The sequence below is a fragment of the Palaemon carinicauda genome, chromosome 2 (assembly GCF_036898095.1).
Source record: "Palaemon carinicauda isolate YSFRI2023 chromosome 2, ASM3689809v2, whole genome shotgun sequence".
NCBI classification, from domain to species: Eukaryota; Metazoa; Arthropoda; class Malacostraca; order Decapoda; family Palaemonidae; genus Palaemon; species Palaemon carinicauda.
The window spans coordinates 120,932,910-120,952,909 of record NC_090726.1 but is presented as its reverse complement, the minus strand read 5'-3'; the positions used below and the strand labels follow the sequence as shown (position 1 = coordinate 120,952,909).

The 20,000-nt window shown below is 32.8% G+C and overlaps 1 protein-coding gene across 1 annotated transcript in view; it reads left to right on the top strand.

The window, feature by feature from the left end:
- The window catches only part of LOC137621021 (protein O-linked-mannose beta-1,2-N-acetylglucosaminyltransferase 1-like), a 33,962-nt gene extending 19,444 nt beyond the window's left edge, over positions 1-14,518 (top strand). Inside the window, exons 6-10 of the mRNA XM_068351464.1 lie at positions 11,285-11,338; positions 11,587-11,829; positions 12,304-12,378; positions 13,882-13,988; positions 14,204-14,518. Of these exons, the coding sequence (XP_068207565.1) occupies positions 11,285-11,338; positions 11,587-11,829; positions 12,304-12,378; positions 13,882-13,988; positions 14,204-14,387 (663 nt within the window). The 3' untranslated portion in view covers positions 14,388-14,518. The remainder of the gene's footprint in view (positions 1-11,284; positions 11,339-11,586; positions 11,830-12,303; positions 12,379-13,881; positions 13,989-14,203) is intronic.
- The last annotated feature ends 5,482 nt before the right edge of the window (positions 14,519-20,000 follow it).

The following is a 20,000-nucleotide window of genomic DNA, read 5'->3' as shown; positions in this document are numbered from 1 at the left end:
ACTTTAGACTTCTCACTAAAAATCAATATATTTATCGGTTACCACATCTTGCTTTGCATCGTCCTCCTGTAATTTTTCGGCTAAGTGTTTTACGATATTCTCTCCATTTTCTTTTGTTACCGAATGCAGTGTTTCTCTTAAAAGTAGGCATACCCTTAAATCTACCATCTTTTTTTTTTTTTTTTTTTTTTTTATTCATAGGTCTTCATTTGTGCCCAAATATGTTGCATTGGATTATATTGGCAAAAGTATGAAGGAAGACGAATAACTTTGTGACCATTGTCAACTGCAATATTAGCAATCATGTAAGCGGTATCAATATTCAGGGAGCATTCCTCGACCATTTCCAAAATATTCAGGGAGCATTCCTCGACCATTTCCAAAATATTCAGGGAGCATTCCTCGACCATTTCCAAAATATTCAGGGAGCATTCCTCGACCATTTCCAAAATATTCAGGGAGCATTCCTCGACCATTTCCAAAATATTCAGGGAGCATTCCTCGACCATTTCCAAAAGTTAATATTTATACATATTGTCTCTTGGTATTACGTATTTTTGATGAGCCATTATTCTATTTGTGCCTTGTTATTTGATGCTGTTGCAGGTTTATATTATTTTGCTCTATGATAAGAAGCGTTACCATTACAATTAAAGAAGATAGGAATATATTCGATAGCAACTGATTACGGAACCATTGTTCAAAATTACGTTACCATTAATTTGACTGTGATTGTAGTTTTGCTTAAACTGGCTGCTTCTTTTATGCGAAAAAAATTGCTTTAGAAACATCAGTAACAGGACCTCCTTTCTGTTTTTATAAAGCAAAATATTTCGAAACATTATAAACAATCTCTAGTGCTTGACAAGTAAATAACCTACTATTGCTCTGTATGCAGATGGGTGACCTTCCATTCTGGCTGACAAAAAATCTATGATGCTTTTATGTGTCTCCTAGTCTCCCTTGATTGGCTATAATCTTTGAGGCATCTCTGTTATAGCGTTTGTAATTCTGGGTGCGGAACTGTAGCAAGCCACTTCCGTCGCAGGTGGTTCCTGCCAGTACCTGGCCGCAAGGGATACTTTCTGACGAAGTCCGATTAATGAATGTTCATATCTGACCTGAGAATCTATATCGGAAACGTGACATTTTTATGTCACGTTTCTTTATAGTACGACTGAATAATGTTACAAAAGTATAACAATTAGAAGTTGAGTTTATATATAATTAAAGTTTAATATTTAAAGTAAAGGTATTCATTATAACCATCAAATGGCATCTTTATCTCTTATTTAGAAACTATGGTGGAATTATAGCAAGGTGTGTTTTTGTCTTTAGGTACATCTCAATCTTCTTCGTAAATTTGAAAGAGTGTAGACAAAGTACACATCTCATTGTGGATTTGTTTTTGTCAATTTTTCCACGCATATTGCTGTTTGAAGCTCATGCACCTGCAGTACATGAATTGAATCGAGCTGAGATGATAAAAGAAAACAATTTTCGACAATCACACGAGCACTACAATAATTCTTTCCCTCGCCGTTAACACAAAAACTTAAGTGATAGAGTCTGTGGCTTCTAACGCGCCATATACTTCACTAATAGGCCTTTACAATATTTTGTCTTGAATACGAAAATAAACTCTTATTCTACTACTGAGGAGTCAGCATATATGTACTGTCATATAAATAATTGTCTATTCCGATGAGGGGGTAACTTGAAAACAGAGGGGGTAGCTTCAAACAGGTTTCAAACTACCTCCCCGGCAATCTGAAACCGCTTTCAAATTACCGGGGGTAGCTTGAAACTGGGGGTAACTTGAAACCTTTACATCGGGACAACTCAACACCAGGACAACTATAAAACTATAAAACACACACACACACACACACACACACACACACACACACACACACACACACACACACATATATATATATATATATATATATATATATATATATATATATATATATATAAATACATTGGTCAAATACTGTTAAATGCTTGAAGATTAGCTTCGGTATTCTTTGTCTTGCACAATAGTCTGCCGTAAACACCATGGGGAGTTCCCCGCGTCGTATTCTTCGTCCAGAAGAAAGAAAAATGGCATACAATGTGTATCAGTTTTTTGATATGGGAAAAGGATAATGTAATTGACCAAGCAATCAAACGTATCACAGATGCAACCAACATTTAAAAACGGCTTTGTTCCAGATTTGCAAGGAAAATAGGGCCAAGGCTATTAAGGAAACTGATAACATTATAAAGCAAGACATAAAAAATTACATCTGTCTTAACGAATACATTGAATCTTTTGTGATAAAACTAACTTCATCTGACGAAAAGTCACCATAACTGAACCTTTGTTGTACAAAAATTTTTGTCCATTAATTAAATAAATTCTAAAACAATACTATCATCAATGTACTGTAAATATACTTTATCAAACTTAGTTAATTAAATACTTTGTAAAGAATTCTGTCTTTTAATAATCAATAAGAATTGAGAAATGAATTTATTCGATATCAAAATTAAGATTATTTCTGTTAGTGTGATAATCTTTTTATAATGATTTTGCCCTGTTATGTCAAAAGTTTCAACTTTGTTGTCACCACGTGGTTGAAGACAAAATAGTGAAGGAAACAATTTGAAGAGTAACAAATTAAAGGATTATATTCTTAGACCGTTCAAATCCGGGTGAATGAGTTGTTAGCTGACCCTTTCTTCCTTTTCTTGGCTCGACCATAGATTAAAACGGTCAAACCAGGTGTGCTCTAGAAATGACCCAAGAGTTTTGGATAAAGAAGTTATTCCATTGTTCATTAAAAAGAGACAAGTAAACCAAGTATATATATACACCGGTATATTATATATATATATATATATATATATATATATATATATATATATATATATATATGTATATATATACATATATATATATATACATATATATATATATGTGTGTGTGTGTATATATGTATATGTGTATATATATATATATGTGTGTGTGTGTGTGTGTTTGTTTTATAGATTTATAGTTGTCCTGGTGTTGAGTTGTCCCGGTGTTGAGTTGTCCCGGTGTCGAGTTGTCCTGGCGTTGAGTCGGCAGTGTTGAGTTGTCTCTTTCCGCCAATATATACCCTTTATTTGTCCACTTTATTTGTAGTTATTCTAATAGAAGATTTTATCAGCATTTCAGAAGATAACAACAAAAGGACAAATTTACTTGTGTAAGAGATCACAGCATACTCTACATTGTCATAATTTTCCCATCCAAGTAATAAATTGAATCTCAGATACCTGGATACGGTGTGTACTCAGCAGCTGATGACCCCTTATTATAATATATCGAGGTTTTTCTTGTACGTGTAAAACGCTGAATTCAACACAAAAACACAGTTCACTTGTTCAAATCCGTTTTCCATATTTGTTTTGAAGGATCCTTCAATCAGTCCTCATTTAGTACACCAGGCAGACAACTTTTTGTTAGTCTTTTAAACCCTATATTTTTTCTTGAATAACTTCGCTTTACGTGCTATAATTGTTTTAGCTTTACGTGCTATAATTGTTTTAAATAAATATTTTCTTAATTCATACTGAAATATCTCCAAGTTTCTAACCTTTTTCTTAAGCCAACCTACTCAGTAATCTAAATGTAATGTTCTGATGGGCCCAGCCAGTAGTTACACTTAAATTGGTATTCAACTCGAAAAGGCCTTCGCATAATTCAGATGAATATTGTTTACTGCCGTATTGGTCAAAAACATTTATTCTAGTTTTAAAAAGGTGGCCAAAGTGGGAGTTTAATACTGGTAGAATTACTTTGTAAACTAAGTGTTGTGGGTTAAGTGAAGAATCTGGTTTTCTTTTTAAGAAATATACTAACATTTACTAACGTTTCCAGAGGCCGTGTAATAGTGTTTTTTTTAAATAACTCCTAAAATAACTGATAGATTACCATGATATCAAAGCAGGGAGCGCTTCATACAATGGCCTAATTTTGGGAAATACTGTGCATTGCCAATTACGTTTCATTAACTTTTTTACTTAAGAAAATGAGGCTAAAGCCAGTCTTAGCCACCCACACATTCGCAAAAGTGATGACGTCCCTCAGTGACGTTATTATAATGTTTCTTCCCCTGTACCTCCCATCCCCCGAATTGTTAAACGCCTGTTTAACTCCATAGATAATTGTCATATGACCTACCCCAAGCAATACGAAATTCTTTGTCAGTAAAAGTTCAGCATACCTGGTAATGTGATTCGTGACTTTAGACTTTACCTAAACACAAGACCTATATCTTACCCACTCACTTACATTGAAGATCAAGAATGAGACTTATGACAGGAGACGAAAGAAGCCATGCTAATCCTACACTTCACACTTCAAGCGAGTGCTGGTAAAGCAATAGAAATATAGTTTTATTTAGGTTAAGTCGTAGGACTCATTCTTCCATACAACACAGGTTACTCGATACATCAATTGCCAGGAAGAAAATGACAGAGAGCATTGTTTGATGTAATTTATCATATAAATTTCACTAGAGAGAGTAGCTTGAATTGCTTAGAAGGTAGACTTCTAAAAGATGTTTCATATAAGGGCATTGACATCGGCCATTTGATAAATTTTGAAATCATATATATATATATATATATATATATATATATATATATATATATATATATATATATATATATATATATATATATATATATGGCTAGCAGTATATTGCAATATATCATGTACTTATTAAAGTCATACTTTTCTTACCGATTTATACTAATTTTCAGGCGGTTTCTTTCTTTCTCTCTGTTGTAAATGGTGAAGAGTTTCAGCGCAATTGCAATGGCGAGAACAAAGCAACATATTTGCCATGACTAAAGTCGAATCTATATGAAATAATTCAGAGCTACTACTACAACTGCTGCCGATGATTACCTTGGATATACTAAAAGGGCTCTGAGGTAGGAGTCGAAGTCGGTGAAATTATTTCTGAATCCTGCTCCAGACTTGCCCCAATAACATCATTCCAAATATACAACTCTCTCAAGGAAAAAAATTGTTTTCTATTTCTACTAATGTTTTTATTTTATTTTTTTATTTTATTTTATTTTTTAGTCGCAAATCTAAAATTTGTAGGAGTCCGAGTAGAATATCTCTCAGTGCGATTCCACACCCCTGTTTTAAACCTCTTCTATTATGTTTGATAATTTGTGTTAACCATCTAATCATTATCTACCACCATAAAACATTTTATTGCTCTTCCGGCTCATTTTATATGTGCAGTACACAGTCTTTCCTAACAGGGATTTACTTGGTAGTCTAATAACAATGGGAATGAAGGAAAGAAGGCAAAAAGGAAGGGGGGTTGGTAGCCTAATAATAATGGGAATGAAGGAAAGAAGGCAAGAAGGAAGGGGGGGAGGAGTACTAGGATAGCCATAGGTGTAAACACTGAAGGAGGGTTGGGGGAACCTCTGCGTCACAGTTACGTGATTAAGAACCACTTCTTCGAAACGCTCTGAAGGAAGGGAAGAAGTTCCTCTTTTTTCTAAGAGTAAACGGGTTAATTAAGCACATCTGTCAATTCATTGTACCACCAAAAATTAGGCCAATGTTTGAAACATTCATTGCTGTAGTTTCATGGAAATTCATAAGCCGGTTTGTTAGATATTTGGGAAAAACACTATTACACGGCCTCTGGAAACGATAGTAGATACTTGTTAATGAAAGTTATATTCCTTTAAATATTCTCGTATATTTTCATTACATTAATTTCTGGGAATTCAATATCAAAATCTCCCGTGATCAATACTTTAATTTACTCGTTATAGATCTTTTTACTCATAATGGGTTTAATTTTTTACCTTTAAAATACATTTGAAGTTTTTCATACAAATATAGTATTTTCTGAATATCCAACTGTTAACGTGTTCTATTATGGCCGTAATTTCGAACAAGATATTTATATCAATGTCCATGACCCTGTATGATTGCATACATATATAAAATGTAAACTCTATACAGCATGTTTTAGCATATTTCAAGGTAATTAAACATGCTATTCACTAAACAGCGTAGGCACCCAGCTTACTGCTTTTCGGTGGTTCTTTTGATAATCTCTCGCCTTTTCAAACTTTCACTTGAAAAATTTCTTATTAGTCAAACAACTCAAAAAAACTGAAGGCATGGTGCATGCAGCTCCTATCCATGCTCAGTCAGTCGTGTAACGTGACTTCAGGTACACGTCTGCAGCATCTGCTGCGCCAACATTCTGTGATGTCAGTATTGTGCATTCCCATCGGCAATGAAAATGAAGAGGAATTCGCCGCAGAGTAAGCTGCTAGTTCTGTGAAAGTTTCATTTAGGCCTATCTACTGAAATAGAATCATTTCTAAGATTTCCGAGAGGTTGAATATGATCAGTACAGACACTAAGTTTAATTATGTAAAATGTAATTCATAAAAAGATAGTGACTGTTTAGCTTTTTCATTATATAGGTGGATTTCCTTTATATAAATCAGTTTTTCGCTGTCAGATTCCAAAGTTTTTTAGATAAGTATTTTAAGTTACGTATGTTACAACAATAACTTTTGCAGTCTCAATGCCTGCCATTGAAATGTAACACCATCTTAAACTATATTTTTTACTTTGTTTTATAAAATTCAAATAATCTAAAACAATTAAACATATACATATAAGGCTTTGTAAGAAAGATGTCTACAGTTCTCCTTAATTTTTATAACTAAAACATTTAAGTCTGTTCTATAATTTTTTTTATTCGTGATTGTAATTTTTATATATAATCTGATAACATTAGTTCTCAAATCTAATGATGGTAACCACCTTTAAAAGTATATATGTCCTTTTATGATTTGGACGTTTTGAAAAATATCCAAATTCGTGGTACAAAAGGAACTGGCTTGCGTATAGAATCCTGAGGGATAGTCTTCATTTACATTCTACGCCTGGTTCCATTAATATTAATTTTATTTAAACCACGCAAGTACTTCCTTTTCTTTTGATTTATATTTTTTTCTCTAGATTCTAGATAGAATAGCTTGTACTAAAATCTGCTTATTCAAAGAGTCTACGGTCGGACGTACATTCTATAATTTTGTGTGGTATTCAAAATAACACATTTTCATAAACTTACTCAAACTTCATGAGAGACCCTCGATGATTGTATGAGAAAATGTATGATTAACCATGTATGTCATTATTCAAACACATACATACATACATACTGTAATATAACTATCTATCTATCTATCTATCTATATATATATATATATATATATATATGTGTATATATATATATATATATATATATATATATATATATATATATATATGTGTGTGTGTGTATATATATATATATATATATATATATATATATATATATATATATATATATTTACATATGTATATATATATATATATATATATATATATATATTTAAATACACAAATGTCCACACACGTATATACAGTACATGGATATATATGCAAACATATATAATCAAATATATGTATATGTGTGTATATATATAATTAAAGTTTTAGTTTTTTTCCTGAAAATCAGACAGAAATTGATGCAAATCATTACATTACAAAGTATCGAACAAGCTCATCACAAATCAATCACTACCGAAACAACTTCAACACTGCCATAAGAACATACGTATATATGTATGCATACATACACACACACACACACACATATATATATATATATATATATATATATATATATATATACACACACACACATATATACATACATATATAAATATATATATATATATATATATATATATATATATATATATATATATGTATGTATGTATGTATATTTACGCGCACACACCCACACACATATGTAAGGAATCTACTGATTATTTTCACCAAATTCATGGGCATTCGAAACAACCACCATGACTTCTTTACTTCTCGACTTCCTTGTGCTTTTCCTTGCACTTTTAACGTACGGTTGTACCAGCTAAGCTTTAATTGAAGCTGAAAATAAATGAAAAAACTTTCACCTTCCATGACAGAATCTAAAGCTAAATGCGTTAGGCTGAAGGGTAGACACACACTTAGCCGCACAGTTTTGAAGAAGAAGATTTAAGCCTAGGCCAACTTATGTACAGCTCTGTCGGTGGAAACCAAACGTATTTTACTAGAGATGAAATAAACCAAGGTCTAACTATGTTTAAACCTTGAAATAAACACACTACGACAAGCATAGTGTTTTGAAGGTTATTGCATTTTAAGTTTATAGATATATATATATATATATATATATATATATATATATATATATATATATATATATATATGTGTGTGTGTGTGTGTGTGTGAGTGTGCGTGTGTATACCTATATACATATATATGTGTGTATATATATATATACATGCGAGTGTTTTGTGAGTTTGTGTGTGGAGTCTAATGGATATAAATATCCTAAATACAGCAATGGCATCTCGATTTTTTCTAACTGCTCACGTAAACTATTTCACATTCACTCCACTCAAAGTTGTTTACATGATTCCTCAGTAAATACGTAAATAAACATCATCATCCATAGGTATGTATCCCTTTTCAGCTGTCCTCAGCCAACCTAGAACTGAGCCCGACCTGAAAGCCTTTCATGTAAACAAGCTGCCCAAGAACCTAGATCTAAATGGTTCCTTGTTAGAACTATTCATGCATTAGAAGAACATATAGAATATATACAGACTTAATCATCTATAAACTAGAGGAGCACTCGACAGAGCGCAGACTTCCGCCGCGGCAGCTTATTTCTCGACCTTTTGCTCGACCTTGAGCTAGGTCTTAGACCTTAACATGTATTAATTGTGGTGGATTTTCATACACTCAAATATGAACCAATTTTGAAGTCTGTGTGACAAGGATGTCCAAATTTACGGCTGATTACGTGAATTGGATCATTTTGCTTGACTGCGACCTTAACCTTTGACCTTTGACTTTGACCTTTGACCTTCCAAAATTTAATAATTGCCCAGCTTTTCCACAACAGTTAATCCCTGCAAGTTTCATTACTCTTCGATTAAAATTGTGGCCAGGAAGCTGTTCACAAACAAACACACACACATACATACACTCACACAAACACACAAAACAGGGGGTAAAACGTAACCTACCTCCAACTTCGTTGGCAGAGGTAAAATCATTCGCAAGCTTTTCTCCCAATGTACATTGATTATGACACTGGTTGACATTAGCTCTCAAATTTTGTCCTCTTACCTCAAAATGAGAAAATCAATATACAATAGTCACACATGCACAACTACAAGCTTAGCCTTTATGAAGGGACCGGAGTATTACAAGAACATAATCATCCACAATCTAATCACGTTTGTGAGCTAGCCAGAGAACTGGCTCACTCATGAAATCCAAAGGTTAATTAGCAAGATATATCCCTTTAAAAGTTATTACTCTAAATCATAATAAACTCTTTTAGATCTGAACATTATCAGAAGAGTGATATTCAAATACCTATCACTCTTAATTTCGATTTTGGATTCTTACTCTACCAGTTAATATATTTGAAAATTTCTATCAAAGCAAAGGATTACAGAGAACGGGAAATATACTTGAAAAGCATCACACAAAATAGCAAATATGAAAATTTGAAACTGAACCTAGCAATGCATTCCTTAATTTATGCAAAGACAAGTGACTACTGTAGGCATACTAATATTTAGCAACCTAAGTCAATGGAATACTGGAATATAATCTAATAACCTAAGTAAAGTGACTAATGTACAGCATTCATTAACCTAAGTCAAGTGACTACCGAACTAGGATTTATTAACCTAAGTAAAGTGGTTCATGTTCTAGAATTTAATGACAGGACTCAAATGATTACTGTAATAGCATTTAACAACCTAAGCCAAGCGACAACTTTACTAGTATTTAATAACCTAAGTCAAGTAACTACTAAAGAATGCTAGGATTTACTAACATAAGATAAAGGATAAATTTGCTAGAACTGATAGAATAAGTCACATGACTAATGTAATAGGATTTATCAATCTAAGTCAAGTGACTGCTGTACTAGGACTTAATCAACTAAATTAAGTGATGACTTCCTTATGATTTATTGACTTAAGTCAAGTGAAATCTGTACTATGATTTAATAACATGTCATGTGATTCCTGTACTAAAATTCATTAACCTAAGTCAAGTGGCTATTGTTCTAGGATTAAATAACCAAAATCAAGTGATCAATGTAATAGGATTTATTAACCTAAGACAAGTGACTACTGAACTATGATATATTAACCTAAGCCCAATGAGTAGTATACTAGAATTTATTAACATTAGCTTCCATTTGATATATCTTAGCTGACGCTAAATCAGTTTCATACAATTTACTCTTTGATTGTTTATGAATTCAAATGTTTTCTAGTTTTTTCTAATTATTTCTGTGAGCTGTAATATCCCTTACCAGTAATGACCAGGAGCAATGATACGGAGATTTAGGTCATACATAAACTACATTTGACATGCTGCATCCATTTCACCATGCCTCGTAATATTTTCATCATTGCAGGCAATTCTTCCTGCATTTTGATTGAACAATGTTTTACATGTAGTTAACAAATTCCTTAAATGAATTCTCTCCAAATATAGAAAAAAAACATGCGTCCCCTTATATAGTTTTATCTAAACGATTAACTTGTATAGTATCTCATAACACGCTGAAAAATTATTCTTGACAAAATATAAACAGCTTATTTTATTTAAACCTGTATAGTATCTCATTAGACGCTAAAAAAAAATCTTGACATAATATAAAAAGCTAATTTTAAATGAATATTTAGATAGATAGGCCTTCAACATTACACAATTACACATTGACTCTTAAAGAAAATTACTGACAATAGAATATTTCAGGCTTATGCAAATTTCAAAAAAGTATCGCTAGGAACAATGTTATAGTATGACAAAGAAACGGTTACATAGTAACCGAGTTGGAATATCTAAATAGTCGTAATTGGTCTGACCTGAGTCACTGCTTTTTCCAAACTCAATTTACCGTGGATGTTAATCTTGTTAAGCTAGCACTATCACCAACTGGTCGAGACTCGGTACTTTTATGCGTTTTATTCAAAGCCAACTTTTGAAAACCTTGAATTTCCTTCATATGCTCGTTCTATAATGTTTTGTATTTAAGTTTTGAGAGCCTTAAGCACTTGCGTTTTCTTTAGGTTTTTACTGAATCTCACTTCCTTTCTTCCTTTTCAGGAGGCTGACTGGGATCTGTGGGTTCGAAAACATCATGTAGACGCCAAGCATCAAGTTAGTAACTGATATCAAATATATTCTTAAAGATTCCATTAATTTAGGTTGCTTGTTCTACAATAAATAGCTAAATAACATTCTTAACTCATTTCCTTGTTAAAGAAAAATACGCCAGCCAAAATAATTCTTTTAGTTTACGAAAGGATATATCCTCTCTTTTATTGGAAAATCAATAGCTTTTTATTACAAAATATTTCAATATGATTAGATTTTTTAAATAAGTGTATTTTACAACATCTACGTAGGTGGTAATCCCGGAGGTACCCCGAACCAAACACGAAGGAGGGGGTGGCGTCCACGTCACAGGCTACGAACAGGAGCTGAGTTTCCACCAGCGTCCTTACAACTTGAAGCCTAACGTCACTCTTAATTTGATTCGGTCGTGGGACTTCGCTTATGCATTGGATATCATGAGAACGTTAGACAATGCCAACATCGTCAATATCACCGAACACCCTTGTGATAAGCATCCTATACCACACTATCAGGTAGAATGGACTAATATTGCTTAACAAAGGCACTGAGAGAAGGCTTGCAGGGGCGGGAAAGTCTCAAGTTAGGACTATGTGCCCTTTGCTTTAAATTTAAACATTACTGATTGGCGATAACTACAGCAACTTAGATAATGAGGATCTACTGTATCAAAGGTCTATTACTTGAGATGATATTTCTAAGATAACATTGACGAGGCTTCTATACTTTATCTGTTTTCGTTTTTTACATTATAAAACCATTTCTGACTAACAATAACTCCTCACTGGTGCAGACCTTCAATATATAAATCAATCCGCAACTTCTATGAATTAGATGTTTTCTGGATAAATTGTCTAACAGCAATGACAGCGCTTATAACATAGTGACTGGGATAAAAAGAAAAATTTAAAGGTTAAAATTAATTTTTTTAAATTCTATCTCCATTTCTTGGCTTCTTTCATAGTGATGATAATCATTTTCCCTTACAGAAACGACCACACGTCATATACATTAAACTAACAGATGAAGAGGACACTACAGACTCCTTCAAAACTTTAACCAGGGTAAGGAAGAGATTTATATACAGGAACTGGTATAAGTTCCCGTCCATTGTGATTCAGACTGAATTAATGAGAGGACTGTGTGAGTGAAATCAAATAAAATAATGCTAAAATAAGACATATTTCTCAGACTTTGAGGCCTTGCTTCGTCTGGAAAGGTTACTGAATTTCCTTCTACAAATAAAAAAAAGCCAGTCTAATGGCGTGATCAAAACAGTTCGTTAAAAGCATAAAAATTACCTTATGGCAATAATAAGTAGATTATCATTTTACAGATACATATAATATTGCCAATTCATAAATAAGTAATTTATAATGTAAATTAAGTAATTAGTTTGTTATTCTAGTATGTCTGGCTCAAGTAAAAACAGCAAAAAAGAAGAAACTCCCAACTATACATTATAAAAAGAACTACGAGAATTCGTGTAAGATTATTCAGTAATAAATGGCATGACAAAACAATTTATCCGTCCATTTTCTTGTTTTCAGCGTGATAACAAGAATTTTGTTATTCCATTTCATATTGTAGTTGTACATCAAGCAGTAGTTTATGTTAACAAATAGCAAAGTCACATTTGTAGCCTAAAACACACATGACAAAGACTCACAACGGCCATAAAGTATGCAATTTAGTTATTCAAAATAACCGGTTAGCCAATATATTTCATGAGAATGCCTTTAGTTACCACAAATTCCAAGAAAAATCAGTAACAATAAACCTGGCAGGGCACAATGATAGTTACATGGTAATGCATACTCTAATACCTTCATATGAAATGGCTGTTTATTAAGAATCCTGATATTTTTTTTTTTCAATACATACGTTTAGTTAATAAGCAAATCCTCTCTTGCAAAGTCATTAGAGTAATGAAATGTATTACGATTTTGCACTCACAGTAACTTTGCCATGCAATCAACGTAAAATAAATATATAAAAACGCTCGATCACCATACATTGATATCTTTCAGCTTACTTTGAATGTGTGTAGCATCTGTAATCTGAATATCAAGAGGGTTCGTAAGAAAATTCAATAATGCAAAAGTACATAAGAAAATTCCTGAATTAATATTCCAAGGAAAATATCAAAACCTAATCAACGATTCCTTAGCCAAAAGAGTAATCATATAAACAATCCCGAATTAAACGAATAGATTTCGTGATACTCCGGTATCATGGTAAGAAAATGACTTGATGAGACAATCAGACTTTCCTTAGATATAGGACTGAATGTACATAAAAAAAAAAAAGCTTACGCTGGATAATATCTAATACTAAAAACCAAAGAGGAGCCTCTTTGCTCAAACCCTAGAAATTTTTACGAAGAAATCAGGATTTTCTATTCTATAAATTACGAATTAGCAAATCATTATTCCAATTTCATTGTTAGATAAAAATTACAATAGTTCGTTAACCAATCAAATGTGTAATGAAATTTCATACCATTCTGAAGTACAGAAGTAAAGTCTAGTTATTCCTATTGCTAATTTAGATTTATTTCGTCTCAGTGTTTAGGATTCCACCCCCAACTTTACGAAAACTACCAAGGAGTTGTCAGGCTCAAGTTCTTCGAAACACCTCTACTCATTGTCTCATGCCCTCCTTCAGCGTATTGGTGAGTATAAACAGTAGAACAAATAGCTTATAAACGCTGAGTGTAAAGTAAAAAAACTAATGTCTGGCCTTCAAATAACTTTCCTTAAATTAAAGAAGCTGGCGTATTTGTCATCTACCCTTCTATCAAAAAACAAAACAGAAGGGTAATAACTCCGCAAGACTTTCTGTCCCTCTGTAGCTATGGTAATCATCAATAACCTTGGTTCTTTGCAGCGTGGATGTACCCGAGAGTGTCATTTACAGCCCGTCACCATCAGATTACCAGTATGCTCTGCAACATGGCTGGCGACGAACAAACATGACTGGCGAAGTGGTAGCCAGAGTTCCAACGGCTGATGTGATAGAGGAGTTCAACCTCGACAATACAAAGAGTCTTTCCTTCATTGTAAGAGACTGATGACAACTAATGAAAGCACAAAACACCACATAATTTCCTATCCTCTTACTCTGTCACAATGTCAGTGGTCATCAATGCATTTAACATAATTCGATTTTAAATATTTCTAATAAATATAGAAATTTATTCAAAAGTTTGCAAGAGCCATTCCTCAACCCATAATATTTTTACAATTTCTTTCACGAGTGATGTCGATAAAATTAATTTCGTTTAACCAATAAATCAATTAACCGCTAAAGTATATGGACAACTGATAAAAACTGACCATACCTGCTTCCACATCAAACTTAATATTACCGATTGATCTGTACAGTACAAAATTGTCTATTGGAGAACAAAAATATTTATGGGTATCAAAAGGCTGTTGAAAGTCTTATCAAAATTCCAAGAGTAATGTAATTTATTATTATTATTATTATTATTATTATTATTATTATTATTATTATAAGCTAAGCTATAACCCTTAGTGGGAAAAGCAGGATGCTAGAGGTCCAAGGGCTCCAACAGGTAAAAATAGCCTATAGAGGAAAGGAAACAAGGAAATAAATAAACTACAAGAGCAGTAATAAACAAGAAAAATAAAATATTCTGAGAACAATAACAACATAAATCTTTCATATATGAACTATATAAATTATTTAATCTTGAAAAAAACAAGAGGAAGAAAAATAATATAGAACAGCGTGCCCGAGTATACCCTCAAGCAAGAGAACTCTAATCCAAGATAGTGAAAGACCATGATACACGGGCTGTGGCACTACCCAAGACTAGAGAACAATGGTTTGATTTTGGAGTGTCCGCCTCCTAGAGGAGCTGCTTACCATAGGTAAAGAGTCTCTTCTAGCCTTACCAGGAGGAAAGTAGCCACTGAAAAATTACATTGCAGTAGCTAACCCCTTGAGTAAAGAATTGTTTGGTAATCTCAGTGTTGTCAGGTGAATGAGGACAGAGGAGAATATGGAATGAATAGGCCTGACTATTCGGTGTATGAGTAGGCAAAGGGAAAATAAGTCACAACCAGAGCAAGGGATCTAATATAGTACTGTTTGGCCAGTCAAAGGACCTAATAACTCTAACGGTAATATCTCAACGGGTGGCTGGAAAAACTTCCTATGCCGAGGAAATTGCAGTTTTTTGCATTCATTGAAAAAACTGCAACTAGGGTTATATGAAATTTATTCCATAATGCATACACTCATTTTTGTCAGTCTACTTTTCATAATCCTCATTCCTTAACGAAGAAGCACAACACTTGAAGCATTTTCAGTGTTAAAATTAAAATTATCTGACATTTAGAGGTTTTAGCATCTGAATCACAGTTGAGCTCATTCTAACAGGTAGAATTAAAGATTAGTTGTGAGAGACAGCTAATATTTCTCTACTGAAATATAACCAGTGAATGATACCCCGACGGGATATCTGCAGACGTCAGTTCAAACTTTGTCAACCAATTTTGTCTGGAAGTCAAAGATTCCAGCTGCAGATATACAAATGGGAGAACAACATTCGAACAATGGTATAGTGAATAATCCATAAAATGTGGTATCAATCTTTGTAGATGTCATGAACCTTTCTATTCACCATTGAATAAAACACAGAAAGAGTTACAGCATCAGAAGTCACAAGACCAACACATCACTAGTATTAGAATACTTCAGAGGCTAAACCTACAGTAGCTTTAGACTAATTGAAAACCTCATAATCTACTTGCTTCTATTAAGGTAGTCACTTTAGTAAGCAATAATGGGATCAATTACACAGTCTTGAACACCTAAACTATGAAGTTTATATATAAAATCCTTATAGTTAAGAAAGTCTCGATTTTGAAGGTAGTACCCAAGTCAATTCGTACAGGACTTGACAAATATCTACTGTCAAAATTATCCTGAACATGATTAGTTGTCATTTTAAAAATCATCAATAGTGCCCATCTGCTAACACAGTAGCTAGCTGGATACTTTGAGAACAAAGTTTTATCAACAGTTCACCAGAAAGAAGGAGATATGTCAAAATTTGTAAAAATCGTCACTTAGACAAATACTTCGGAAAATGTAAAATTTAACAATTAATTTCGAGCTACATTACAAAAAATTTTATTTCAAAGGGGAACACTATAAAACAATGAGTTTGGCGAAATGGTGAAAAGTTGTCTTATAAACACCGATAAGGGTAATACTCAGTGTCTTGGCTGCCTTAACATGCTATGATGTCTAAATTTTCTCAACAGCCTTAAATGAAAACAAATAGTGATAACAGAGGGTGGAACATAAACAAGACTGTACTAGATTGGAAATTAAGTAATAGTGTAATTTTAGTTTTGTTTTAAAATCATCACAATAACGTTTTAAATCAAATGAAGAAATTTTTGCTGTGAAGTATATGGGTGAAATTTATGAACTACTTAGATCTGAAAGCTAAAGACAAAACATAAATATATATATATATATATATATATATATATATATATATATATATATATATATATATATATATATATATATAATTAGTTTTACTTTTACACACACGAGGCAATTATATTGTCAAAGTTATTGAACTATCATCATCTATAATTTCAGGGCTTACATTTCAATAGCAAATAACTGATAACTTATTTTCTTTTTTCTTAGGAAATTTTGAGCAAATTAAATGTTCTCGAATTTCATTTCCACCCTCTTTAATGCAACATTCTTGTGGTATGAAACCACAAGGGACAGTTACGCTTTATTTTTTACTATAATTAAAAGAGATTACCATTTATGTTTTATTTATGAAAGACATTAGAAAATGTGTTACATTACCATATAAAGCCGGTTAAATTATTCTAAACCAAAATATAAAATGTTGCCAATCTACATAAAATGATCGTATACAAGACAAGCTAGTCTTAAGGCTCGGCTTTATTAAGGTTGAACGTCACACGCAGCTGAGTTCAGCGCTCATTTAATTGCCCGGAATACCTATAAAGGAAAGTGGTTACTTCCTTTCACAAAAAAGTATACATAACTGCAACTAGTGTTGTATTATTTGCATGCATTGACTTTTTATTTCCATAGTTAAAAATCACAAAAATTATAATAACGAAAATAAACAAAGGTTCCTGATCATCCCCCTGAAGACCATTATATTAGATAAATCGAAACTCACTAACAACAACAACATTCATAAAATTTTCAGGTGGTTGAAAGAAAAAAGGGTTCTTAAGTGTTGTTGAGGCCATCGCTGGTATCGAAGGAAATACGTTGGCACTCAGCTTCAATGGCAAGGTGCATTTATTGACCTTAAAAGTTATGAAATCACATCACATCTGTTTAATTGTTTTCTGAGTGAGTGATGGCAACAAAGAAGAATGTCGGACATGCGGAAAAATGGCCAAATGGTCCCGATCTACAAAGGGAAAGGTGATCTGCAGAAGTGTGGGAACTACAGAGGAATTAAACTAATATCACATAAAATAAAAATATATGAGAGGATTACAGAAGGAAGATTGAGAATGGAAACCACAATTTGAGAAGCACAATTTAATTTTATACCAAGAAAGAGCTCAGCTGATGCAATATTTGAACAATGACAGACACTAGAGAAATATAGAGTAGCTTTATCTTGAGAAATTACACTGCCTGGAGATGAAACTGATTTCTTATCAATTTCATGCGCAACGTTCTTACAATCTTGATTCAAAAAGGCTTAACTCTGTATGATAAAGAACCTATTTACAGTGATAAAGTACCCGAATTAACACAGCTATGTGGTGTTGTATGTTGGCCTTTGGACCGGGTGAATTACTCCAGGTAGATGGTAGCTTAACGAACGAAAAATACATTACTATCCGTGAAGCTCTAGTTCGGAGTGTTCAAGCAATAGCCATCCATACCAGCTCCTCAGCCTATCAAGGTAGTAATTAAACCATAATTTCTACAGCTGGTGCAGTAACCGGGAAAGGGAAAAAGTAAATATTAAAATATCGCGAGAATAAATGTTTGATTGTCCTTTTTAACCACTAAACCACAAAGCTGAGGAGTGATACCCTTGGATTCCTAAATATTTTCTCTCACTCTTTAGATTTTATTTTCTGGGCTTCTTCCTCTATCGCCTGACATGTCTTGTTAGATCTTTATTCTTAAACATTTATGCTCGTTTATTTCATTCTTTAGGCATTTATTCTTTAACATTTGTGTTCCTTTCTTTCATTCTTTAATCATATATTTAGCAAACATTCTCATTATTTTTAAAATGAATGGCCTTCCCCTCCGGTGCTCCTCTTAGACCGTCAATATTAGTTCCTAGCTTCTCCCTATTCCTCCAGAAAAGAAACCTCTACCAAGCGGCAGCATGAAACACCTTCACTGGACCATTCCAACCTGGAACTATTGGATATTTGTGTGAAGCCAAGACAAGATATTCATTAGCTTGATTAAAAATAAAGCATTTGGAGCACTGTATTTCATTTCCCTTAATCTTCGATTCTACAATCTCCATCAAACCAAAGAAAAAAAAATTAAATAAATAAAATTTGCATTGTGAAGCATGCTTCCATGATTAAGTGGTCATTCAGATTTTTTATACAATATATGTCTCATTCCTTTAACGTTGTTGCAGTTAACGAAAATATCTTGGTTGATTTTAAAGCAAACAAGAAAATCTTTCTACAAAGTACTTATGGTATATGGAGGACTACAAAATATAATGATCTAACTATATCGAACCAGACAAATGCTGGTATACGGATCCTTTGAGGAAGCAAATCCTCCAGACACCCAAAGGACAATGGCTCACTAATTAAACACTGTCAGAAAATACAGTAATTTTAATCAGAAATTCTCCGTAAAAATATATTGTTCTCGACCGTATTTCAGTAAAATACAAGAGACAGTAATTTTCTACCTTACTTTGTTATTATTTTTTTTACGGGTTGGTGACCACAATATTACTCTTTCACGTCAATATATCCATTTATCAAACGGTAAAAATCCTGGACTAAATATTGCCAGACATTTGCCGTTTTTTTTTTTAATGCAAACAGTGCAGCAGCTTTTTTTTTTTTTTTTTTTTTTTTTTTTTTTTTTTTTTTTTTTTTTTTTTTTTTTTTTTTTTTTTTTTACATTATTCGGACCAGCGATTAACTCCAACAAAATAATCCCGTTATCTATACCCTGTGATGACTATTTCCAATTTTGCCATTTGGCCTCTATAATTATCAAGCGAATAAAGCGCTTGGGGTAAAGATTGAATTAGCAATGTAGCAAATATATTATTGTATATGTTTAAAGTTTTAGTTAAATGGTCAATGCTAAACATTATTGGCCACAATCCCAGGCGGTGAGACGGCAAAACACAACGAAAAGGGAATGAAAAATAAAAATAAGATATGAATAAAGGGCAAGAGACTTATAGGGTCTATAGATCGACACGGCGCATCTCCTTGAATCTCAATGACTTGGGAAATATTTTAAAGTAAAGTATCCTTACGTATTACGAAATGTTGCAATCTAGGAATATCTAAAAGCTGAAAATAAATTTTTAGCAATCAATCTAGCTTTTGAAAAATGACGATGAGCTTTTAGAAGAATAATACAATTATTTCTATTGGATATATTGCATAATGATGCTAGGCAA